Source organism: Pseudoliparis swirei, chromosome 17, assembly GCF_029220125.1.
Source record: "Pseudoliparis swirei isolate HS2019 ecotype Mariana Trench chromosome 17, NWPU_hadal_v1, whole genome shotgun sequence".
Classification (NCBI taxonomy): Eukaryota; Metazoa; Chordata; class Actinopteri; order Perciformes; family Liparidae; genus Pseudoliparis; species Pseudoliparis swirei.
In genome coordinates this window covers 3,870,584-3,898,041 of record NC_079404.1, presented here as the reverse complement: position 1 = coordinate 3,898,041, position 27,458 = coordinate 3,870,584, and the positions used below count along the sequence as shown (strand labels likewise).

General features: G+C 41.1%; 2 protein-coding genes across 4 annotated transcripts in view; one reads left to right on the top strand and one right to left on the bottom strand.

Moving 5' to 3' along the window:
* The first annotated feature begins 2,606 nt into the window (after positions 1-2,606).
* On the top strand, positions 2,607-21,919 carry LOC130206760 (cGMP-dependent protein kinase 2). Of its 2 annotated transcripts, none has more exons than XM_056434857.1 (19): positions 2,607-2,706; positions 3,310-3,682; positions 5,495-5,661; positions 6,763-6,876; positions 7,600-7,705; positions 8,514-8,577; positions 8,708-8,785; positions 9,345-9,439; positions 9,870-9,938; positions 10,290-10,388; positions 10,607-10,742; positions 10,852-10,988; positions 17,041-17,130; positions 17,918-18,059; positions 18,132-18,295; positions 19,284-19,406; positions 19,712-19,774; positions 20,652-20,718; positions 21,730-21,919. In XM_056434857.1, the coding sequence occupies exons 1-19, from the start codon at positions 2,607-2,609 to the stop codon at positions 21,823-21,825; spliced, it is 2,283 nt and encodes a 760-aa protein (XP_056290832.1). In that variant the 3' UTR covers positions 21,826-21,919. The 2 variants fall into 2 exon arrangements, with proteins under 2 accessions (XP_056290832.1, XP_056290833.1); XM_056434858.1 differs by having other exon boundaries at positions 2,607-2,728; positions 3,335-3,682.
* Positions 21,920-25,580: 3,661 nt separating this feature from the next.
* Positions 25,581-27,458, bottom strand: part of si:ch211-250c4.3 (uncharacterized protein LOC100535981 homolog) — a 43,687-nt gene continuing 41,809 nt past the window's right edge. For both annotated transcript variants that reach the window (XM_056435331.1, XM_056435330.1), the window contains exon 7: positions 25,581-27,242. In XM_056435331.1, coding sequence (XP_056291306.1) covers positions 27,146-27,242 — 97 coding nt within the window. In that variant the 3' untranslated portion in view covers positions 25,581-27,145. The remainder of the gene's footprint in view (positions 27,243-27,458) is intronic.

Here is a 27,458-nt window from a genome sequence, read left to right as displayed (position 1 = left end):
ATTTGCGGGTCTTTTGTTGTTTTATTTAAATGTTTTTGTCATCTTATTACTGACTCGACACCAGTCAGAAAAGAATGTATTTTTTTACAAAAACCTGAAAAGTGGCGACATGTTTTACATATAGTGCTCTTTTGATTTCTATTGTCTCTTTGGGCTACTATATATTTGTATTTCCTTTGAGCCCCAAATAGGATGCAAGCCCTTATACTTTGTATGCATGAGCTTTTCATCGCTCAATCTGACAGCCGAAACATTAGAGCAGGGGTCACCAACCTTTTTGACACCGAGAGCTAGTTCAAGGGTACAAAATAATCCAAAGGGATACTTGTTTGACATAAACTTCCCGAAAATCTAATTTGCATAAATCACCTTTTAATAATGAGCCACCACACGACATCCACGTGGTTTGATGAAACCTGAAGCTTTTAGAACTACGGTCTTTTGAGAGTCCTGACCAACATTCTGATATAGAACATCGATTGTGCTGAAGACACGGACAGTAATATTAAAGATTTTAAGGAGAAAAGGTCCTAATCACCCACTGCCAGTGTTCAAGCCCTAATATTAATAATTAGAGTGGCTATGCCTGCGCGTGTTGGCTGTAATCCTGGCTCTCTTTGAGAGAGAAGTTACTTGCAGAGTGAGAAAACCAGCGCAGCAGCCTCCTCGAGGTCCTAGTGCCCGGGATTATGGACGTGTTTTTTGGGTTGTTTTTTTGACGAAGCTCAATATTTACTATTTTTAGAAAGTGCCTTGCGGACGACTCACGTGGTCCCCGAGGGCGACCAGATGCCCGCGGGGACCGTGTTGGCTACCTCTGCATTAGACCAATTAGGATGATGTGTCGGAAACAATGTGCACATCCCAGCAACATTCAGATTACCTGCTCCCACTATTTTTTTGGATTGGATTCAATCTATTGTCATTGCACAGAGTACAGGTACACAGGCAACGAAATGTATTCTCTGCATTTAACCCATCCTTAGTTATTAAGGAGCAGTGGGCTGCTGTGATGCACCCGGGGAGCAACTGGGGGTTCAGTGCCTTGCTCATGGACACTTCGACTTGCAACTAATGGGGAGAGCGGGGATCGAACGGACGACCTTGGGGTTGCAGGACGACCCCCTGACCCCACTGAGCTACAGCCGCCCACTAACGGGATTTATGCGTCTTCGTCAAGAGAATGTCTGACCACGGGACAGATAGACACGACCGAAGTAAGCTTCTCCTCCTTTTCACGACAGTGACGTCACTCACGGCGGCCTCCGGAAAAAAAGGTGCAGCCGCTTATTTTTTCTACTCCTTGGGTCCTTTGGAGACTCTAAATTGCCTGTCGGTGTAAATATGATGGTGCATGGTTGTCTGTCTCTTTATGAGCCCCGAGATAAACTGGCGACCTCGCTTTGATCTGTGTGGCGGAGGGAACACAAACATGTCTCCTCTACATTATTTTCTTTCTTAATTAAATTAAATATAGATACAGTGTCAGGTTGAATGGGTTATGTGCCGGCTGTCTTCTTCAGTTCATGGCACGACTATTATTTCTGAAGCTGTGAGTTCTTGCCACATTCATTAATTGATTTTTTTCTATCGAGGGTGATCACGTTTCTAACGCACTCTGAATTGTGCGCCGTACACTGATTATGGGAAGCTGTTCAACCGATACATAATGAAGTGCTCCAGCCAGACATAACAGAGAGGGAGAAAGAGGTTGCATTTAAAAGGGCGTCAAGTTAGGGGGGCAACGGCCCCTTTCTCAATTCCTACTCCCCTCACTACCTCCAACCACACCCACCTCTGATCTCAACAGACATATAGATTTTAAATGCACACCTGTAAAGCTTTGTTTCTGCATCTTGCACACGGACAGACATGGTTCAACAATACCTTATAATTACTACTACCCCCTCTCCCTTTCGCTCTACCAGCATGTCAAACACGTATAGGCCACCAGGGGGTGCCAGATACTTCCACTTCTTGGTCTTGGAGCCTGCTGTGCTGCCTTCCAGCATAAATAAGTGTCATTGTGCTTGTGGACGGCAAACAAATGAGACGCAACTGAATTCTAGAGGAAGCATGAAAGAGGGATCACACAGTCGGTGTTTCAGAGCATCAGGATTATTATTTTCAACACATTTCAAAGCTACTCTGTAAGTAAATAATGGATATTGTTCTCTTACTTGATAAATAGACTGTATAGAGAGACAATTGGAAAATCTGAAGGGGGAATGGTACAAAAACTTGATTTTAAGACTTGCTTTAGGACAATTGAAGAATAGGACAGTGAAAAGTGTTAAACTTGTAGATACTTATTACGCTTGTTCAGCCATGAGAAAGTACTATGTGTGAAGGATGATATCTACGGTTGGAGTCTGTCAACCTAAACTTCATATCTGAGTTATCTTGAGTTTTCATTTCATGGTAAGAATCACAGTTGATTCACTAAAACACATAAGTCGGAATAATCATTCATCAGAGGTTTTTCTTCTTCTTCTGTAGAACACTGAAGCGTTTAAGAACGCAGGCGTTAAAGAAGAAAGAGCACCTTGTCCTCTCGCAGAGCTTCCTCTCAGACAGCCATCGCGGTGAGACTGAGAGCCATTCCTATGGTGGCCAGCCAATGCCTGGCCATGGGCAACGGTTCGATAAAAGCCCCACAGGCTGAGGAGAACAGCTGCCTAGCCTCCATCCACACAGAGCCCCCTGGCCGGGGCACCGATGTCCTCAGGTACCTCGCGCTTATATGTGCTCCGTTGTCAAAACTGTACAGTACAGGATGACCGTGGCAGCTGTGGAGGTGTGTGGGGGTGGGGTCGAGTAGATCCCGTGCAAATTGCGCGGCGCGAAAAAATTCGCCTCATTGGCCTCAAGTTGAAATATTTCAACTTTGGCGAATAATTCGACCAACGTTTGTGGTCCGCCCTCAACAAGTATGAAGCAGAACTAGTTGTTATTTCTTTTGTGGTGCATGGCGGGAATGATAACTGTTTCCACGGAGCCACGAAGATAAGCCCCGCCCCCTCTAAGGCGCGAATGACGCAAAGTCCACAAATAGTCAAGCGAGTAAACTCACGCAAATTTTTGGTGTGGAATGGTGTCAGTAGCTGACACAGGACAACACAGGGTGCAAAAATAGGTCAAACATCATTCCAGAGCAATGCTATTGCTAGTGTGTTTTGTTATATAAATAACACCTCAGCTCACAGAGGTTTGAGGTTCATTTCTCAACATGGATATGGTGAAGCTATACATTTCTCACCATATGTAGCTGCATTGTGTCTTAGCCTGGCTTACCATATGTGTATTCAGTGGATGAGCCAATACTGATCTTCAGGTTGCGGATTACCCACCTGGAGGCGGAGCTTGCACATCGGGACCTGGAGTTTCGAGCCCAGGAGCTCCAGATACAGCATCTCCACGTGGAACTGGAGGCCAAGACTTCCCAGATCGACAAGCTCCAGGATGCCATCGGCTACAACACCGGCCTGGGCCACCACCGCGGCAACCGCCGCCACAGTGTCATCAACCAGGGTCCCAGCCGCTTCCACAGGGTGGCTGTGGAAGTCCACCGCCGGCTCAAAGCAAAGGAAGGCGTCTCTGCTGAACCCACTTCGGAGAACTTCTGTGGAGGCTTCAGAGCAGCACACAGATCGACTGCCAAGTCCATCCACAAAGACTCACAGTGAGTTTAAAGGGGAATTCTACTCAAATAGGAGGTGTTACCCCTTTCAGTCTTAAGCTCGCTTATATAACGAGCAGCAACTTCGTAACACTAGCTCTAAACTGCTGATAATAAGTGGTATATAGCTACAAATGACGAGATTTTATATCTTTTATTAATTATATTTATGTTAATCAAATAACCACTATAGATGACTTAAACTAAATAAAAGGATAAAGTTGCTAATGATGATAATACATATTTTAATTAATTAGTTATAGGCCTATTAGGGAAATGTATTAATAATCATTAAAACCGGAAAACCGGGATGTTTCTTTTGACAATAACCGTGATATCAAAATGTCATAGTGCGATATATTGTTTCGATTGTTAATCACCGCATAGAATTACACAAGACCTCTTTTCACAACGAGGGTCACACATGACCGCGTTAAGCCCACAGTGTGTGCCGTTGTAAAATCACTTGTGATGAAACTAGAACACAACGTCATCGACAGGTTCTTCGGTTTCTCAAAAAAAGTATGTTCTTATTAAAAATAGCGAGAGCTCTGGCAAGCTTTTCTAATCCGCCCCACATCCGAAAGGCTCCGTTAGCATGGCAGCGTAACAGAAAGACACACGGAGGGAAACAAAAGGCCACGGAATCAGAACGCAGCATCCGTCATTACGGGCTTCAATTACTCCAACCTACGCTGCCTCTCTCGCCCACGACTCTCAGATCCATTCAGCGCTCTCCTTTAATGAATGCACGAGCACATCGTCTGTGTGATGTGGTAATCAGGGACGCACACAAACACCCGCTCAGGGAAATCTGCTGAATACATTAACATTGCATTAATGAGGTGGCTTGGACCACATCTGCAAGATTCTATTTGTCTGCCGACCATCTCTGGTCAAAGTGTCACGGCTGCAGTACTGAGAAGATTACATCTGTTATTGAACGTTTTTCTGTTTTTTCTTTTCTTTTAGCATTTAATTTAACAAGCAGCTCTTACTAGCTCATGCACACAACTTCAGTATGTTGAGAAATCCGAAAGCTTAAGAGACCTGTTGTGCCGAACTACAGCTGATTAATGATCCCTTCCTATGCTGGCTATGTGGGTTCTTTATTTCATTTATTCATCTTTATCCATCTATCAAATACTCACCCAGTTCGGCCTTGAGTTATTGAAGAAAACAACATCGTAGGGAATCCAAAAACTGTGTCAAGTCTTGATGAATTGAAGTAAATGGGGGTCCCGCGCCTTCACATCAGAAAAACTATGAAAACATCAATTTACAAACTCTCAAAACCCATAATCCAAGTCTCCAGTTGTACGCTTAGTACTTAGTTTAGTTTAGTTTAGTTTCTTTCGATCAGCAAAATATACAAAAATCAAAATTCAACAAAAGAAGAAAGTGGCTGACCGAAAGGGTCGAGGCTGAAGCTATCAAGCTTATAAGTGCCCTAACCTATGATTTCACGAAAAAACTTATTTCAGAGAATCATATACATATACCTATATATATACATATATATACATAAACATATGTACATATACACATGTACATACATATACACACACATACATACACACACACACACATAAATACACACACATACATATTTACATAAAACAATAAACAAAAACTTCACAAACACATTTGCATCTCCAATAAAACCTTTATCAGAGGACAGAGGGTCTCATGAGCTGTAGATATTGTAAAAAGCTCTTGTGGTACATCTGTGACGTCTGAAATGTGTGCTGGATGAGTGAATACGTTTGACTTGACTTTCGTAATGCTGGTTTTCTGCTTCTGTTTGAATCCCAGCACCAAGAAACTCATCAACAACGCCATCATGAACAATGACTTTCTGAAGAGGCTGGAGCCTCAGCACACGAGGGAGATGGTGGACTGTATGTATGAGAAGGTTTATACCGAGGGCCAGCTGGTCATCCAGGAGGGGGAACCTGGAAACTACCTCTACGTCCTGGCAGGTCAGCTCGGGGATGAGGAGTGACGTTACCGTGGGGATCATTTTCATTTATTTCAGCTCATTTTCCCATCGAGATGAGAGTTGTAGCGAAACGCTGCTCGAGTATTCTTGAAAGAATATTTAAGAGCTGTATATTATATTATAGCTGTATATTAAATGAATTGTTGAGTAAAGTAATACCATAAGTTATACCATGAGTAATACCATGAGTAATATCATAAGTAATAGTATAAGTAATACCATGCATAATACCATAAGTAATACCATGAATAATACTATAATACCATAAGTAATACCATGAGTAATACTATAAGTAATAGTATAAGTAATACCATAAGTAATAGTATAAGTAATACTATAAGTAATAGTATAAGTAATACCATAAGTAACACCATAAGTAATAGTATAAGTAATACCATAAGTAATACTATAAGTAATAGTATAAGTAATACCATAAGTAACACCATAAGTAATAGTATAAGTAATACCATAAGTAATACCATAAGTAATACTAAAAGTAATAGTATAAGTAATACCTTAAGTAATAGTATAAGTAATACCATAAGTAACACCATAAGTAACAGTATAAGTAATACCATAAGTAATAGAATAAGTAATACTATAAGTAATAGTATAAGTAATACCATAAGTAACACCATAAGTAATACCATAAGTAATAGAATAAGTAATACTATAAGTAATAGTATAAGTAATACCATAAGTAATACCATAAGTAACACCATAAGTAATACCATAAGTAATAATATAAGTAATAGTATAAGTAATACCATAAGTAATACCATGAGTAACACTATAAGTAATACTATAAGTAACACTATAAGTAATACTATAAGTAATGCTATCAGTGATACCATCAGGAAGTGCCATTCAAGTGCCACTGAAGTGCTAATCTGTTTTTATTGAAGATATAGTCTGAACGATGTGTTTGTAGTTCCTGGTGGAAGATGTAGAGACTTCCTGCTGTCCTGATGTCAGTGGGGAGCTCGTTCCTGTCACAAGTAGAATTAAACACATAATATCCAAGACAAATCTGGTGCGTTACAAAGAGTGTGACCTGTGTGCTGTGTTCTCCTCTCTGCAGATGGCTTGGTGGAGGTCATTCAGAATGGGAAGCTGCTGGGCGAGATGCATCCGGGCACAGCCTTTGGGGAACTGGCCATTCTCTACAACTGTAAGAGAACCGCCACCATCAAGGGTGAGTCACGCTTCTGACGGTCTCTCACCTTTGGGATTACATTCTTGCGTTCGCTCCCCGGTGCTTAGTGTGTGTCACGTTGTGTGACAACCATATCATATCCAGTACCAGACAACCACTGGCAGATGATTATTCACAGAGGGCGTTATTAAATATATTTAATTATACTCATGTGCCACATATTGCACACACGGGCTTATTTGTTCATGCTTGCAAGCTTGTGTGTAACATGCACACACACACACACACGTGCACACCCATGCACACATGCCTGCACAGACTCAATATAATTAGATTATGTGTTTTTCTTTTTTCTTTTGTTGTCTATCTCATGCATTTTTTAAATTTTATGTTTGTAATTTTGTAAAATGTTAAATATTATACAGGTGGAGGCTTCAAATATGCCGAGTTGGCTTTTTCTCTCTTCCTGCACTGAGATATTCATTTATCTCTGTTTGAGATTTTTTTTAATTTTTATTGTTTGAATTGTCAATCATCAATCAATCAATCAATCAATCAATCAATCACCCAATATAATGAATATTAAATAGAAGAAGAAAAATATTTTGATTTGACCACCAAAGCTGAATCAGCGTAAGTATTACTGGCGAAAGATATCGGGCATATCAAAGTCCTCGAATGAATCTCAGTCCCGATCCGTCCCTGTGTTAAGGTTTTTTCTGAAGGGTTCAATGGGTTGTTAATGGGTCCATTCTCATCCAGCTGTCTCCCAGTGTACAATCTGGGCTCTGGACCGCCAGACCTTCCAGACCATCATGATGCAGACCACCCAGGCCAGACACGAGGAGTACTTCAGCTTTCTGCGCAGGTACAAACCCGACTGACTGATTTGAGTTTATGAAACGCTGGAAGTAAAATAAGACTAAAATGTCCAAATTCCGTAATCACAGTCATTGAGTTATATTTCTTTTGTATTTAACTTTTATTTAATTAAATTAATCACACTGAGATTACAAGCCCTGGCCAGGACAGCAGTATATGGAGGTATATGGAAGTATATGGAAGTAGAAACACAGAACAAACACAGAAGTAACTCACAGTGCATTATTTACAACAAAAACTTACAATATCAAGTACAGAATCACATGCCACATCTAATGTGTATTAAAGCTAACCGTTATTCTTATTATAGCATAACAAAGTCCACATACTTATTATAAGAATGTCCTACATTTTCAATTCAATTCAACTCAGTTTATTTTGTACATCCCGAATTTTTCTTTTAACCGTCTAGCACAGAACTCCTAAAATCTGCCATAAATCTTAAATAGTTTTTTTGTCTTTAGCTCCATTAGGTGGGTAAAGTTTATTTTGTATAACCCGATATTACAAATTACGAATTATCCTCAGAGGGATTTACAATCTGTACACATACGACATCCCTGACCTTTGACCTCACATCAGATTAGAAAAAAACTCCCAAAAAATAGGGGAAAAAAAACTTTAACGGGGGAAAAAGGTGAAGAACCCTTCAGGAGAGCAACAGAGGAGGATCCCTCTCCAGGATGGACAGAAGAATAGATGTCATGTGACCAGAAAAGTCACTTTATTATGTTTTGCGGTTTTACTGTGTGTAATCCATCTCAACAATTACAATACGTGTGTTTCTCTATAAGTGTGTCTCTGCTCCGAGGACTGCCTGAGGAGAAACTAGCCAAGGTTGTTGATTGTCTTGAAGTGGTGAGTGTTTCCCATTCCACCTCACATCTTTCTGATGTACTTCATGCCGTTCCATACGGTCTCTGTTTCTAATTACTTCAGATTGGATCTAAGTGGACGAGAGAATGACCGACTTCTCTTGTCTTTTCAGGACTATTTTGAAAAAGGGGAGTATATTATTCGAGAGGGTGAAGAAGGGAACACTTTCTTTATTATTGCAAAAGGAAAGGTGGGTGAGATGTCAGCACATTCTTGTCCAACTGCCGTCTTAAAGCCTTCATATGTTCTCCGTTGAAAGCAAAATATTATTTTGGAGCCTGTTTCAAAGAGGGTTGCAGTCTGCAGCTCACTCGGCCTTCTCAATCTGGGAATTATGGTCTGTGTTTGTGTTCCTATGGACTTGTTTGTCAAATAGATAATATACGATATATCTGTATTGGTCCTGAGAGAAGCTCGGATACAGCAGCAGGAAAGACTGCTAATATATAATATTAATACGGTGCAAGTATTTTTTGTAAGTAATTTAAGAGATATAAAAAAATCCATAACATCCAAAATATATACATATTTTTATATATATATATATACCATGCCAAAATAAGGTGAATGGTGAGGATAGTTGCTCATATTTGAAGTCTTAAGGATCTTGTTGCTTGTTCTTAAGAAAACCCCACAAAAAATAACAAAATCACTTTTTGATTTATAATTTTGTGATCCCAAAGATAAAACATCGTCAGATAAAAAAAAAAGTAGTTTCTTTGCCTCATTCTAATGTTTTCTATTTGTAGGTCATAGTCACCCAAAGCACAGAGGGATTCGATGAGCCACAGGAAATCAAGACTTTGGGAGTAGGGGACTACTTTGGAGAGAAAGCGCTCATAAGGTACAAACAAACATTACCAATGAAGGCTTTGGGTTTATGATATATTTCTTAATTTGGGAATACATCATCTATAAACTATGAAAACCCAATCATGAAATGCATAAAACATGTAGAACTGTGTTTAAGAATTGCACAATGAGTGTTAATGTTGGAACAAGTCTTTATAAATGATAATGTTTTTACTCATACTTAACTAAATTTGTCAGCATTCTTTAGCAGCCATCCAATAGCACGGTTGTGTCTAGTCACATGTTCTAACAACTAATGAAGCAATGAAATGACCACCAGCTGGGGCTGATTAACAATCAGCATCAAACTGGGGGCTGATTAACAATCGGCCACCAGCTGAGGCCAATTAGACCTATCCCTGACACCGTTCCCTTAACCACGATGCTGTTGGTTTTACTGAACCGTACGTGTGTGTTCACAGTGAGGACCTCCGCTCGGCCAACATCATCTGCCATGAGAACGACACACACTGCCTGGTGGTGGACAGAGAGTGAGTCTACGGGGCGCGTTCACGTGTATGAATGAACCCATATGCCAGTTCAATGTAGACCTGGTACTAGATGACAATAGTAACACCTCACAAGTTAACAAGTACATTTCATAACTGTTTAGAAAGCAGCCTAGCTGTGATTATCCATACTAGGGGATGTGTCATCATATCACATGTGGTTCATAAACACGTGTATAGACACAAACAAAATCCAAACTGAAACTACATACATACGTTTTCTGCAGAGCAGTGGTAACCAATCGTGTGCCTTTATAGATGATACACACATATAACACACACACTGAGAATGAAAGTCGTCCATGTCTTTGCCCTCTGCCTCCTCTTCTCCAGCAATTTCAACCAAATGGTGGGAACTTACGAGGAGCTCCAGGCCTACCTGAAGGAATACGTGGAAGAGCTTTCCAGGAGTGACGAGAGGAGGAATGCCCTGTACGTGCACAGTGACAGAGGAGCACAACACACATCTGTTAATCCGGTCTCCTTGTGAGGTTACGACGGTAGCGGCATGTCATATAGTCATTAGTGCATTTTCTGCTTTACTGGTTTACTAATTTGAAGTTTGCAAATGAGTCCGTAGAGGCCAGAGAAAGCAACAACAAAAAAAGTGCCCAGATGTGATCAGGAGTCCCGTGTTATTCCTCTGTCAGGCCGCACTCTCCTCAGATGGACTCTCCGGAGGCCCAGGAGCTGAGGAAGCTGAGGGACAAGATTTCACTCCTGCCTTTCCAGGATCTCGAGGTCATCGCTACACTGGGCACGGGAGGATTCGGACGAGTGGAGCTGGTGAGCTTCAATCCAGTTTATTTTGTATAGCCCGATATCGCAAGTTACGAATTATCCTCAGAGGGCTTTACAATCTGTACACATTCGACATCTCTGATCTTTGTCTCAGGTGAAGCTGAAGAACGAGAACAGCACGTTTGCCCTGAAGTGCATTAAGAAGAAGCACATCGTGGACACCAGGCAGCAGGAGCACATCTACTCCGAGAAAAACATCCTTCAGCAAACCAACTCGGTGTTCATCGTCAGGTGGGACGCACTCCGTTTCATAAAGAGACAGATATTTCTTTCTATGTTCAGATGATGTCAGGATATGTCGTGTGTTTTCTGTCATCTAAGCTAGTGGAAGCATGTAGGAGGTGATCTGAAGAGGCCAGAGTGATGGCAAGTCACCTCCTTTCCTCCCTTAAGGAGACGATCTCACGGGGGCAGTAGCGGACAATAGTGAAGTGTAGCCTACTGATGTTTGCAGAATTTTTTTTTTTTTTTTTTTATTTTAACGTTTTAAATTTAAAAAACAAAAAAAAAAAAAAAAAAATAAATATAAAAATATATATATATAATAAATAATATATATATACACATACACACACATACACACACAACACAGATACATATATATATATATATATATATATATGTATATATATATACATATATAGGACTGTCTCAAATAAAAAAATAAAGTCAGTATTTTTTTCTGTAATGCAATTAAAAAAAAAAAAATGTCATGCATCTGATCATTTATAAATCAACTGAAATATTGCAAGCCTTTTATTCTGATTTATTGCTGATTATGGTTTAGCTTTAAGAAAACTCAAATATCCTATCTCTAAATATTAGAATATCATGAAAAAGTATACTAGTAGGGTATTAAACAAATCACTTGAATTGTCTAATTAACTCGAAACACCTGCAAGGGTTTCCTGAGCCTTGACAAACACTCAGCTGTTATAAATCTTTTTAACTTGGTCTGAGGAAATATTATTTTATGAGATAGGATTTTAGAGTTTTGTAAGCCATAATCAGCAATATTAAAAGAATAAAAGGCTTGCAATATTTCAGTTGATTTGTAATGAATCCAGAATGCATGACATTTTTTTTAATTGCATTCTTTATCACAATATTCTAATTTTCTGAGACAGTCCTGTATATATACGTATGTATACATATGCACACACATACATATATACATAAAACTTTATTCATGTTCAACCGTGAGCCTTGTAGACGAACATAAATTTAAGAGTTTCTCCTTTTCCATTTAATTTCCAGAAATCACTGTAAGAGCTAATGGAACAAATAAAACAGAAATGAGCTCAGCCTGAACACATTAATTAAATGCCATTCATATATACATGAGGACATTAATCACGACATTTTCTCCTTCTTATATACATATATACTCAAATCTAGCTAAAATCTAGCATTAGCATCTTATCACAATACATTTTACAAGTTAATTAAAGTATAAAGTCACTAAACATGAAGTCAAAGCCCAAATAAAACACAAAGTACAGAGTTCTATCTTGGTGCTTATCATAGATTAAGACTTGTCCTTTTCCTTCAGTATACCTAGCTAAGGACTTTTTTCCGAGATTTCATCTACGTAATATTTCAAAATAAAAGGCACATCTTGTCTCAAAAGATGCAGAAAAATTGGTTCACGCGTTTTTTCGAGACTGGATTACTGCAACTCCTTATTAGCAGGCTGCTCTAATAAATCTCTTAGGTCCCTCAGTTGATCCAGAATGCTGCAGCTCGTGTTCTCACTAAAACTAAGAAAAGAGATCACATCACTCCTGCACTAGCTGCTCTGCACTGGCTCCCAGTAAAATCAAGAATCACTTTTAAAATTCTTCTCTTAACCTACAAAGCCTTGATTGGTGATGCTCCATCATATCTTAAGGAGCTTGTCGTACCATATTGCCCCACTAGAGAGCTACGCTCACTAAATGCGGGACTACTTGTAGTTCCTAGAGTCTTAAAAAGTAGAATGGGAGCCAGAGCCTTTGGTTATCAAGCTCCTCTTTTATGGAACCAGCTTCCAATTTCAGTCCGGGAGGCAGACACAGTCACCTCGTTTAGAGTAGACTTAAGACCTTCCTCTTTGACAGAGCTTATAGTTAGGGCTGAATCAGGTTTGCCCTGGTCCAGCCCCTTGATATGCTGCTATAGGCTTATAGCTGCAGGGGGACGTTTTAGGATGCAATGAGTACCTATCTACTCATTTTTCTCTCCTTAAGGAAGAATTTTCATCTCTCAATCACACGTTACTAACTCTGCTTTCTCCCGGAAGTCCTTTTGACTTTACGTCTCATGGGGTCATCGGACCCTATGAGACGGCATAGATCCTATCTGCCTGATGGATCGTCTGGGTCGTGGAATTCCTGCTCATGACTACGCCACTGTCCTGTTGAGACTCCGCCCCTCCTCCTCCCACCGCCATCTGCCTGATGGATCGTGGAGGTCTCCATCGTGGAATATGCCTACTATGAACTATTCATACACTCTGTCATATTCATTGAATGTATTTTAACTCTAAATCTGTCCTTCTGTACACATTACATCTATTGCATCTGTCCATCCTAGGAGAGGGATCCTCCTCTGTTGCTCTCCTCCAGGTTTCTTCCTTTTTCCCCTGAAGGGTTATTTGGGAGTTTTTCCTGGTCCGATGTGAGGTTTTGGGGCAGGGATGTCTATGTGTACAGATTGTAAAGCACTCCGAGACAAATTTGTAATTTGTGAAATTGGGCTATACAAATAAACTGAATTGAATTGAATTGAATTAAGCTAGTGGAAGCATGTAGTAGGTGATCTGAAGAGGCCAGAGTGATGGCAAGTCACCTCGTTTCCTCCCTTAAGGAGACGATCTAACGGGGGCTGTAGCGGACAATAGTGAAGTGTAGCCTACTGATGTTTCCAGAATTTCCTTTATTTTTTTATCATTTAAATTGTTTTATTCGTTTAGATATATTAACAAAACAAATTAAAAAAATTCAGACATAAACATAAAAATATATATACACCTATATATATATATACATACATACACATGCACACACAAAACAGGACACAATGACATATATAGATAGATATATATATACATACATATGTATATATACATACATATATATATACGTATGTATACATATACACACATGCACACACATACATATATACATAAAAACACACATTCATACCCCCAAAAACAATTTCCTTTATTCATGTTCAACCGTGAGCCTTGTAGACGAACATAAATTTAAGAGTTTCTCCTTTTCCATTTAATTTCCAGAAATCACCGTAAGAGCTAACGGAACAAATAAAACAGAAATGAGCTCAGCCTGAACACATTAATTAAATGGCATTCATATATACATGAGGACTTAAATCACGACATTTTCTCCTTCTTATATACATATATACTAAAATCTAGCATTAGCATCTTATCACAATACATTTTACAAGTTAATTAAAGTATAAAGTCACTAAACATGAAGTCAAAGCCCAAATAAAACACAAAGTACAGTGTTCCCATTCCAGCTTGGTGCTTAGCAGTTCAGAGTAAGAAAAATACTCATGAGCAACCTTTTCCTTCAGTATACCTAGCTAACGTACTTTTTTCCGAAGTTACGTTACGAGATTTACATCTACTCCCGGAAGTACTTCAAGAGATCCACTATTGTCCCTGTGCCCAAGAATGCTTCTCCAGCATGTATGAATGACTACCGACCGGTGGCCCTCACCTCGGTGGTCATGAAATGCTTTGAGAGGCTGATAAAGGACTACATCTGCGCCTTCCTCCCTTCCTCCATGGACCCGCTGCAGTTTGCTTATCGCCCAAACAGATCCACGGATGATGCTGTCTCCCAGGTACTGCACACCACACTCTCTCATCTGGACAGCCAGAGGGGGGGCTATGTGAGACTACTGTTCATTGATTATAGTTCAGCTTTCAACACCATAGTCCCTCCAGACTGGCGGCAAGCTGATTGAGCTGGGACTGAACACCCCCTGTGTGCTTGGATCCTGGACTTCCTGACCGCCAGGCCACAGGTGGTCAGGGTGGGCAGACACACCTCAAATCCCTCACCCTGAACACAGGATCCCCAGGGTTGCGTCCTCAGCCCCTACTGTACTCCCTGTACACACATGACTGTGTGGCCAGGTTCAACTCAATACCATCATCAAGTTTGCGGATGACACAGTGGTGGTGGGCCTGATCTCCGACAACGACGAGAAGGCCTACCTGGAGGAAGTTGCTGATCTGTCACTCTGGTGCCAGGACAACAGCCTCATCATGAATGTCACCAAAACTAAGGAGCTGATTGTGGACTTTAGGAAGGTACAACAACAGAGGACGTACTCACCACTGGGGATTAACGGGACTACTGTGGAGAGGGTGAGCGGGTATAAATACCTGGGAGTCCACATCACCGAGGATCTGACATGGTCAACAAACACAGACACTCTGGTGAGAAAGGCAAGGCAGCGCCTCTACCACCTCAGGCAGCTGAGGAAATTTAAAGTTTCCCAGAGGATCCTTCAGTCCTTCTACTCTGGAGCTGTAGAGGCGTCCTGACAGGAAGCATCACAGCCTGGTTTGGCAACTGCTCCGCTCAGGACAGGAAGGCTCTGCAGAGAGTAGTGCGTTCGGCTGAACGCACTATTGGAACTACACTCCCCACCCTGCAGGACTTGTACACCAGGAGGTGCAGAACCAGAGCCGCCAGGATCATGAAGGATCCTCACCACCCCAACAACAGACTGTTTCAGCTGCTGCGGTCAGGCAGGCGCCTCCGTAGTCACGCTGCAAGAACAGAGAGACTGAGACGGAGTTTCTTTCCTCAGGCCATCAGGATTGTGAACTCCGACCTCACCAGGACCCCCACATAGACCCACACAACTGCCCCTCTTAGGCACACACACACACACACACACACACACACACACACACTTACTGTAAATATTGTGTTGTTTTTTATTTGTAAATAGTGTGTACTTGTTGCCCTTGCACATTCCTGCTGAGCATTGCCACTTTCATTTCACTGCACACCCTGTGTGTGTATGTGACAAATAAAACATCTTGAATCTTGAATCTTGAATCTTGAAATAAAAGGACCCACAACATACGAAGTCACTTGCAAAATAAAGGCGTATAGGAAATAGTTAACATATAACCTTTTCAGAGTCCTGTACAGGGGCTGCTGAGTGCTCGGGCTTCTCTGTGGAGTTGCTAAGACACCTGCTGGGAGAATGCTGCTGGCCCGGCTCCCACCACTGCACTCACATTCATCTGGACTATCGCTTTAAAGAACAAAGGCCTTGTGCAAGCCTTCTGTTGACCGTCATTCAAAGAGAAAAGTTCAGCCAAAATGTGATGGTCACTCTCTTCTACCTCACTCAGACAACAGTCCTCCGACCACCTTCACGGTTCAGAGGGTTCTCTCAGGGCTCTTCGTGAATGTGTTTTTCTCTAGTCGGCTATTACTGTGCAGTACCTCGCTTTTTGGGGACCTGTGATGGGTCAATAGAAGAGCTTCATCTGTATGTTGTGGGAATATGATCAACATTACTATATTTCCACATTTCAACTCCCAATGTACGACATGCATCATTGTTTGTAGTTAGGGGTGCTAATTTTACTTCATTCTTGATTCAATTCAGTTTATTCTATCCAGCCCAATATCACAAATTACGAATTTGCCTCGGAGGGCTTTACAGTATGTACACATACGACATCCCTGACCTTTGACCTCACATCGGATCAGGAAAAAAAACCAATGAATCTAAGAAAAAAGGGAAGAAACCTTCAGAAGAACAACAGAGGAGGATCCCTCTCCAGGATGGACAGAAGCAATAGACGTCATGTGACCAGAAGGAATCATTACAGAGTTACATAAACACATTCAATGAGTATGATAGAAATCTAGGAATGATTGGTAGTTGGCATGGTCCATGATCCAGACCTCCTTAATCCATGGCAGGAGGCCAGGTCACCAGGCAGGAGGCATCAGACCCAGCCAGGTCCAATGGACCCTACGAGACGTGAAGTCACAAAGACTCCAAGGAGGAAGCAGAGTTAGTAATGTGTGATGGAGAGATGAAAATACATCCATAAGTAGAGAGAGAAGAGGAAAGAGGTGCTCAGTGTGTCCTAAAACGTCCCTCAGCAACCTTTAAGCCATTGATCTTTTTCTATATTGAGTTATCTCTGCTAGCAGGCGCTTGAGGAAGAAGTGTTCTTAGTGCAACAAGTCGGTCACAAAGAGTCTCTCGGCTGTCTGTGCGTGTGTTTCAGGTTATTTCGAACATTTCGGGATGATAAGTTTGTCTACCTGCTGCTGGAGGCGTGTCTTGGTGGAGAGCTGTGGACTGTGTTGCGGGACATGTGAGTGTAGGTCCTTTTGTTACATTCATAATACCTTCACATGACATCCAGAGATTGATTTTTTTTTTAAAGATATTTTAAAGGAATATTCCCTTTAAAAAATATTTAAATTGTATGTGTTACTCATCTCCTTTATGGTCCTAGAATAATGGTTATATTAAATAGCGTTTAGAAGAGTGGTGGCATGCATTAGCAATAGTTTAAGGGAAATATTAATTGTATTCGGATTTCCACAAGCCTATGAATTGATACAAGACACTTGGATAATGCCCCAGGGCATCACCCTAATCGCGAATGAATAGCGTATAAAATGAACACACACACACGAATATCAAAACAACAAAACCGCCGCTGAAAATAAGGACAGTCAAAGTTCGAACAATGGAAAGCCATGTAAATGATTCTGGAGCTGATTTATGTCTGTTTGTTTTTCATGCATTCATTTGAGGAACACACTTATCTGAAGTCTTCCTCTCTTTAGTGGCACCTTCATGATTTTCAGTTGCACTATGTGGCATTTAGTTTGTATCAATACACCAACTTTTCCATCGAGGTTAAGCATCTTGCTTTATTTTAAATACTGATAATAATAATGTGGATATTTTACCTCTTATTAATGTTACATTCAAGATTGTTTTTAAGGATTTTGTCATGACAGTCCTTCAGATGTACATAGGTCATGTGGATCAACCCCACCCAAGAATAGATCCAAAACTGGCCATTGATTGGCTCTGTGTGTATATTCATAGAATTCCATCAATTTGTTGATCTTTTCTTCACCTATTAGGGGTTATTTCGATGAGCCCACAGCCAGGTTCTGTACTGGTTGTGTCTTAGAGGCCTTTGATTACCTCCACACTCTGGGGATCGTCTACAGAGACTTGAAACCTGAGAACCTTCTCCTGGACGCCGAGGGTTATGTCAAAATGGTAAGCCTCTGTCTCAACGTGTGTTCCTGGGAGTCTTATATGTGTCTGTAAACATGTGTTTTATCTCCGCAGGCAGACTTTGGCTTTGCTAAAAAGATTGGCCTTGGAAAGAAGACCTGGACCTTCTGTGGTACTCCGGAGTATGTGGCCCCAGAAGTCATCATGAACAAAGGCCACGACTTTGGAGCTGATTGCTGGTCCTTGGGAATCCTCATATTTGAACTTCTCACTGGCAAGTAAGTCGAATGTCCTCCTCTTGAGAAGTGTTTCCGCTTGGATGCTTCATTTGATGTGAACAGTTGAGTGTCATCAGCACTTCTCTGACCCAGAGAAAGCATATACACTTCAAAAGTTTGGGGTCACTTAGAAATGTCCATATTTTTCAAAGAAAAGCACTGTTTTTTTTAATGAAGATAACATTCAATTAATGAGAAATACACTCTATACATTGTTAATGTGGTAAATGACTATTCACTGGTTTTTAATGGCATCTCTCCATAGGTGTATAGAGGCCCAGCTCCAGTGTTCTAATGGTACATTGTGTTATCGCTTTAGAAGACTAACGGATGGGTAGAAAACCCTTGAAAACCCTTTTTATGATAGCGCAGCTGAAAACAGTTATGCTGGTGAGAGAAGATATAAAACTGGCCTTCCTTTGAGCGACAAGTTTAAAGAACAAAATTAATATTTCAAATTAAAAGGATTATTTCTAACCTTGTCAATGTCTTGAATATATTTTATATTTATTTTACAATTCATTTGATAAATAAAAGTGTGAATTTTCATGGAAAACACCAAATTGTCTGGGTGACCCCAAACTTTTTAACGGTAGTGTATATGCTTTCTCTGGTCAGAGAAGTGCTGATGACACTTAACTGTTCACATCAAATGAAGCATCCAAGGGGTTTTTCACCATCTACATCTAAAAAAACATATCTAAATATCACTTATGTAACACATATTTTCACATATATATGTAGTGGTGCACATTTAGCTGCTTTCTCTCTACGGTCTATATGTTAACCAAGTGGTTGCCATTGATGGCAACAAAAGGCCAAAAATTGTTTGTTAAATTCTTTAAATTGTTAGCAAGGGAAACCATGACTAGAAGTAATTGAAACCACATTGCCTAATTTTGTTCAAAGCTTAGAAGATGTTACATTCGCCAAAACATGCTAATTGTCTGAATTTTTTACATTTGCAATAAACCAGTTTTTCTTCCAGTCCGCCATTTTCTGGCTTAGACCCCATAAAGATTTACACCTTGGTCCTCCACGGCATTGAGAAGGTGGACTTCCCTAAAAGAATTGTGAAGCGTCCAGACGACCTCATCAGGAGACTCTGCAAGTACGATTTTTCAAAAAGCATGAACAGATATGAGGATAATACTGCTCTGTCATATATCGTAAAACATACCAAGCTAACTATTTTTAATTATTATTCACTTGATGAAAGATGAGTCAAACGATTATGCTCCATGTGGGTCGTGTCCTCGACCTCATTGTGATTTGATGCCGCTGCAGCAGCTGGGTTTATTAAGCTGGATGTTAGACAAGTGTGTTAAATGTCTTGCCTGATTATTTTTAATCATCTACAGGTTCATAATCCTGACATTAAACAACTAATACATGTCTCTTTTCTTTCACGCTCAGGCTAAATCCTGTGGAGAGGCTGGGGAACAAAAAGAATGGCATCATTGAAATCAAGAAACACAAGTGAGTTTAATTCCCAAAATATATAATTCTTTATTTGTGTTTGCGTTAAAAAGTTTGGGGTCACCCAGACCAGTTTTATAGCTTCTCTAACCAGCATAACTGTTTTCAGCTGCGCTCACATAAAAAGGGTTTTCAAGGGTTTTCTACCCCTCCGTTAGTCTTCTAAGGCGATAACACAATGTACCATTAGAACACTGGAGATAGGCCTCTATACACCTACTGAGAGATTTCATTAAAAAACAGATGTTTCTTCCTAGAATAGTCATTTACCACATTAACAATGTATAAAGTGTATCTCTGATTAATTTAATGTTATCTTCATTGCTAAAAACAGTGCTTTTCTCTGAAAAATAAGGACATTTCTAAGTGACCCCAAACTTTTGAACAGTAGCGTATGTCCTCGACACTCAAACAGCCGTTCTCTGATGGGGGTCCGTGCATTATTCAACATAACGTGGCAACGCACAAAACGTTTGCCTCTCTGACCTTCGCATTGGGGTGGAAGACAAAAAGCATCCAAAGAACCCTCGACATGAAAGAGCGTCTTAAGTTCTTATGGATTTGGTCAGAAGGTCACCTTGCTGCGGTCACCACGGACCAGTCAGCAACTGGGGTGGACCAACAGGGCCGCTGGTTCACACACTCGCTCCGCTGAGGTCCAAGCCAATAGCAAAGCTGTCGTATATGATAACACTTTCAGAAACCAGTGCTCCAGAGGCTCAGAGGGACTCTTCACCAAGACCTCGAGTACCAATCGCTTACCAGGCGTTGTGCCACGTAGCCTTCGACCACGTTGCCTTGTGACAGAAAATGGGAGCTACAATCTTTTTTTAAATGTCCCAATTGTGAGGTTTTCTTAGTTTTCTTTGTTTTCTAGGTGGTTCCAGGGCTTCAACTGGGAAGGCTTGAGGCGTCACAAGCTGCTGTCTCCATTGTGGAGAGAGGTGAAATTATCGGACTTTTTGTTCTCTAACAATAAACAAGCAAATATATATAGATGGATAGATAGATATACAGTATACTTTATTAATCCCCAAGGGGAAATTTGTCGTTACAGTAGCAGCACCAATAAACTAAACACACGAGAATAAAATATAAAATATAAAAAACAGGGATGAAAGATATAGATGTATACAAGTAAAATATAAAATACAAAATGATATATATATATATGTATATAAAATGAAACATATATGTATATATATATACAAACACACACACAAATATAATACAATGACTGTGCAAAGTATACAAAGTAAAATATAAAATAAAATATATATGTATATATACAACATATATGCATACACAATACAATACTAATGACTGCAGTGTAAAATTAAATTAAATAAAACAATATTAAATATAGACAGAGTGTGCAAAATGCAAAGTGTGTGTATGTGTGTGTATGTGTGTAGTGTAAATAAATGAAATGTGTGAAGTGCAGATCAACATAGTGTAAATATTAAGTTATTATTACAGTTATTGCACTAGGATCTGGCAAGAGGTGATCTGTTATAGAGCCTCATAGCCGTCGGCAGGAATGTTCTCCTGTATCTGTCCTTGTGGCAGCGGAGCGTGAGGAGACGTCTGGAGAAAGTCCTCCTCTGTCCCTGTAGGAGGTGGTGGAGAGGGTGGTCCGGGTATATATTACATTACATTACATTACATGTCATTTAGCTAACGCTTTCATCCAAAGCGACTTACAATCCTGTTCATACACCGTGGACGCAGCTACAGGGAGCAACTCAGGGTGGGGCGCTCTGTGTTCCTTGGCCTGATCTCATAGTCCAGCCTCCTGGGATCTCAACTCTACTTGACAGTTTACTTGCAAATGATGTGCAGTTACCTGGAAGCTGAGCTCTGACTGACATCCGACTGCCCATCAGCAAGTTGTGAATGATCCCCACGCTGAATAAATACCCTGATTTCGTGATGATGTTCCTTCTTTCTTGCAGCTGAAGGGGCCGACGGATCACAGTCACTTTGACATGTTTCCTCCGGACACGGAGGAGCCTCCGGATGAGCTGTCCGGGTGGGATAAAGACTTCTGAAGACTCCTCAGCACCAGCACTGGACCTCCAAGTGGGTCAACAAGTACATTTCATAAAGAATATCATTGAAGCCCAGCCCTGAGCCACATGTGTGTGCGTGTGACACACTCGTTCAGCTCTGTAACACCGGCTGCCCGTGAGGAAGTGAGGAAGTCCAGTTTTCACAGAATTTGACAGGCTAATGTGTTTTATATTTACGCCATGAAAATATGTCACTTATTTTTGGTTCGGAAGTCCGTGGCACATTGAACGACATCATATTGTGTCCGTTTTGCTCCACTGTGTTTATAATATATAATACAATGTGATCCCTTGTTTTTTTGATGATATTGAATATTTATTACTGATTACTGGTTGATTTATCACTGAGAGATCTTCCGGTCTACCTTTTGCGTACTAACCTCTGACTCCAGCGCCCTCTCAAGGAACTCTTTTCTACTAATAAATAAAGGGCCATGCTGGTTTATTCACTACAGTATTGGTTGTGAACACACACACTACTGTATCGCTGTAAGTTGAAGGGGAAATGCGTTTTGGGTCATATCAAATATCCCACTCCAAAAATCTATTATAATTCACACCGGTTCAAATACTATTGGATGACAGGAAAAAGCCAAACAATTGCTCATCAAATTCATCTGAACATTTTGGGATTATAGAATTTGGCGCCGCAGAGTGATGACATATCACTATTATTAATTGTCTTCCTGCTTAAATTAACTTTAGTAACACGATATGTATTTACTGTTTGATTACTTTGACTTCATTTAGTGCCAATAAAATAATGAATTCCAGCAAACGTAAGAGAGAAAAAGGACGTCAACGCTGAATACTTGGTGTAGAAATGAAAGAAAAGGGCACTTACTGGCCACACGATGACATCATCTAATATTCATACGGTATGGAGAGCGAACTTATCAGTGTCAGTTAGAAATATGACGGTATACAACAGTTTTCTCTGGTAGAGTAGTACTCCGAAAGTACTTGAATACTCATGTTGTTGCATACAATCAGTGAAGTGTGTGACTTTGTGTGTGTGTGTGTGTGTGTGTTCTACTTTCATCAACACAAAGTCTTGATTGACTGCCAGGGCCACCCACCCTCAAACCAATGACTACTTTGAAGATTCCATCTTCCTTTGGGACATTCAGCTTCCACTACCTTTAAATAATGTGTGTTCATCGACTTAATATTATGACTGTTTTGGGATCTGTACAGTCAAGTGATTCATTATGCTAAAAGTTTGGTTTGATAAATGGCTATTAATGGCTATCCATCACTTCAATATTGACTCAAGTTCTGACGACAGCCCGTAATGTTTCACTGATGTCACATGTGATGTCACACGGTCATCCAGCAGAGAGCTTCTTGGTCCCACGTCGCCCCTGGACTTTGTTATTGGTCTGCCTCCAATTAAAGTCAACTCGGTCTTCTCAGTGGACACATTGTCCGAAGCAGTCAGACCTCCTTGTGCGACATGTGTGTTCCGGCTTCATGACATTTCACTCTGGACATCATGTTGGATCGCGGACCTCAGTTCATCTCCCGACTCTGGAAGACTTTTTGTTTTGCCCTTGGAGCTTCGGTGAGTTTGTCTTCAATTAAATTCAGTTTATTTTGTATAGCCCATTATCACAAATTACAAATTTGCCTCAGAGGGCTTTACAATCTGGACACATACGACATCCCTGACCTTTGACCTTTCAGGAAAAACTTCTAAAAAATAGAAAAAACCCTTTCATAGGGAAAAATAAATAATCAGAACGTGTACAACAATGCACTTTTTGCTTTTTGCCCGCTAACCATGTTATGTGCTGCGGTGGGTGTGATAACCCAGTGGGTGAACACAATTGTAAGCAACTCACTCACATTTGCCCTTCAATTTCTGTGGAGGTGGATTCTTGAGAACAATCAGCGTTTTGTTTTCAAGGCTCAAGTGTTTCAGCTTTATTGCCATTGTGCAATGAGATCCCTCCTTTATGCTGTACACACAGAACATGTATCAGGACATATGCCATTTTAAACAAGAATAGAATAAAACTAAAACAAAAAAGGCAATTGTATAGTAAGCTACAGGAGATCAACTCCAACCTTTCTTTTTGGGGGGTTGTGCTTCCTCGCTGTGACCACTGGAGGCCAGTCAAGACTCATGGTCATTTCTGTAAATAACACAATCACAATTTATTTAACACTTTGTATTCATAATGATATCATAACTGAAAACCGACTTATACTATTACTATTATTTCTGACTTCTGTTTAAATTATCCTGAAAAAGTACAGATGTATCTTATATTGGCTCTGTTCCATTCAGGTGTGTCAGTGAATTATAGCAGGCACTGTGGGCCCTGGAGGTGGAACTCCCAGATGGCCTGCAGTCGGCATTGCATGTACTAATTAGGGCATACAAAGTGTTGTAATAACGGTCTTTAAGGTTACTCGTAGAGCTGTGTCAATTTTATCTTGTAAACTTCCACACAGCTCTATGAAAGTACAGCTATTTGCTCCAGCACACAAAAAGCACAACACCTGCCTGACAGCCTCCTGGTGCCTTGTTCTCACTTAAAGGTGCTAAATGACAAGTTCAGAGCATATCTATGTTTGCAGGGTTGCTTCCCCACGACCCCAACATGGTGGTGGCTAGTAGCAGGTGGCTAGTAGCAGGTGGTTACTAGCAGGTGGCTAGTATCAAGCGGCTAGTAGCAGGTGGCTAATAGCAGGCGGTTAGTAGCAGGTGGCTAATAGCAGGCGGCTAGTAGCCGGTGGCTAGTAGCAGGTGGCTAGTAGCAGGTGGCTAGTAGCAGGTGGCTAGTAGCAAGTGGCTAGTAGCAGGCGGCTAGTAGCAGGTGGCTAGTAGCAGGTGGCTAGTAGCAGGTGGCTAGTAGCAAGTGGCTAGTAGCAGGTGGCTAGTAGCAGGTGGCTAGTAGCAGGTGGCTAGTAGCAGGTGGCTAGTAGCAAGTGGCTAGTAGCAGGTGGCAAGTAGCAGGTGGCTAGTAGCAGGTGGCTAGTAGCAAGTGGCTAGTAGCAGGCGGCTAGTAGCAGGTGGCTCGTAGCAGGTGGCTAGTAGCAGGTGGCTAGTAGCAGGTGGCTCGTAGCAGGTGGTTAGTAGCAGGCGGTTAGTAGCAGACGGTTAGTAGCAGACTGCTAATAGTAGGTGGCTAGTAGCAGGTGGTTAGTAGCAGGCGGTTAGTAGCAGACTGCTAATAGTAGGTGGCTAGTAGCAGGCGGCTAGTAGCAGGCGGTTAGTAGCAGACTGCTTATAGTAGGTGGCTAGTAGCAGGCGGCTAGTAGCAGGTGGCTAGTAGCAGGTGGCTAGTAACAGGCGGCTAGTCGCAGGCGGCTAGTAACTATGGTTAATTAACTGGAGAAGGAACAGCAGGGCTCTCAAGTCTCACGCATTGAGCGTGAGACTCACGCATTTCGGTCTTATCTCACGCACTCCCGCCACACATCGAATTCCTCACGCTGAAAAAACCTCTCGGCTATTTAATGCTTGAATGCAGGGGTGCTCAATACGCCGATCGATTGTTCCCCCCCCCCCGTCAACAACTCTTTTCGGCTCGATGCCGGCGCGCACAACGGTCAGCTGTATCGGGTGCTGATGGAAATCTCACGCTTGCCTGTCTTCAAAACTTGAGAGCCCTGGAACCGTGTTGAACTCACTGCCGTCAATGTGTTTGTGACAGCGTTATTGTATTGCCAATAGGACCTTGACTCTTGACCCCATGTGAGTAAAATCAATTCAGTAGACAAAATCATATAACACAATTATATTCTTTTATTTGAAAAATACGTTTGAATATTAATGCAATATGCATACTGCAACATATGATACACAAACAGGTGTCTGATGTCATGCAGGTAAACATCAGATATAATTTATTTAAAAAACAGTTCTTGTCTGACAGAAATCCCTCTTTTACTTTGTACAGTTTACAGTAAAGACATTGTTTCTCTTTTTGGAGTACGATAGGATGCAGTAATGACGGATCCCTTAGAATCAGAATATCCAAACAATATTGCTGAAGCATTACAACAGGTATGGAAATTACAACAGTTCATAGCTGCTGCTGTTTCACACTATATTTGTGGCGGGAAAATATGATTTACATTTTTAAAATGTACTTGCTGTGTAATGTTCAATGTAGAATGCTCTGCATGTTCTCTTGCATTGTGAAAATAAAATATTACAAAATAAAATGTACGTTCAAAAACCTTTTTCTTCCACTCAGATATATTGAAGGGTTCAATTCTTCTTCTTCACGATTCAAATCTACTTTGCAAGTCATCAGCCTAAGAAAACCTCACATCTAGTATATTTCCATTCAGCTCAAACAAGCAGTCCTGTTGGTCTCAGAATCCAAAAAGCTCCATTAAAACATTCCAGATCTTCTTAAGGAGAAGCATGACCTTTGGAATAGCATGTTTGGTTTATTTGTTCTGGGATTCATCCATTAGGGACCTTTACGGCGTCGTATGAAAAATATGACTAGTCCTCACCCTTTTCCTTTCTGACTTATGAATCCTGTATCTTGTCTGGGAGACGACAGAGTTGCGTCAAATTCCAGCTATGATGATGTTCCTCATCCTGTCATCAGCGTTATGGGCTGAAGTGTATTTCTCACACACATTATCTCTGCATTGACTCTGGTTATGTAACATTGCATTCCCAAATCAGTAATTTGTCTACAACACATTTAAAACAACATATGACAGTTATGAAATGTTTCACATTCGTTGGATCGTTTCAGATGTTGCATCATCCTAATGTAAACCTATAGAAGTGTAAAAAGCATCAGCAGATAATGTGTAATGCAGGTCAATTACGTCACAGTGTAGATCATTCCATACACTATAGTGGACTCATGACAGCATCACGTATGGCTTTTCATGTACACTGCAACATTAATGAGTTTCACAAAAACACTCATTTTGCCGAGGAAGATACCTCTGGAACTCTTTAGGACATCAACGTTTAAATGAAGGTTTTTTCCAGTGTTTGTACTGGGAAGACATTATCCGGTGACGTACACATGTATCTGAACAACTCCATGGTCACAGACTCGTTGGGGTTTCAGTTCAACATGGCAGCAGTGCCACAGCAGCGCCCTCTAGTGGTGATTTAGAAAAAAGCACCCGACTACGCTTCGATACTCTTTCGCCTGGACCCCGTTCTCGATGTTTTCCCGGGTTTAACAGCTTGTGCAGGAATAGGAACACGAGGACCGGTGGATTAATGCACACATGCTGGTTATTCTCCCAGATCTGAGGCCAGACCTTTGGAGACGGCGCTCGTCGTCTGCGCTCCTTCCCTGAATGTCTATTGTAGCCAAGGGAAGTCCAGTTTGCTCTGGTGGCCCAAGACGATCATGGAGTTCCTGTTTCTGCGAGCAGGTTCTACGGGTTCCACATCAGGCCTGTGAAGAAGAGGAGACAGTGTGTGAGCTACAGGCCGTGGACAGGGTTCCAGGGCAGCTCAGGGTCTGGGAGTGTGAGAGAACAGAGTCAGGAGCGCCGCCGTGTGTGTCTCAGCGGGCGGGTGGCGTTCTCTCAAATGAATCCTGGACTGCAGCCATATCTCACCATGACTGAGCTTAAATACAGGGCGGGGGGGTTAAATCTCCCACTCCTCC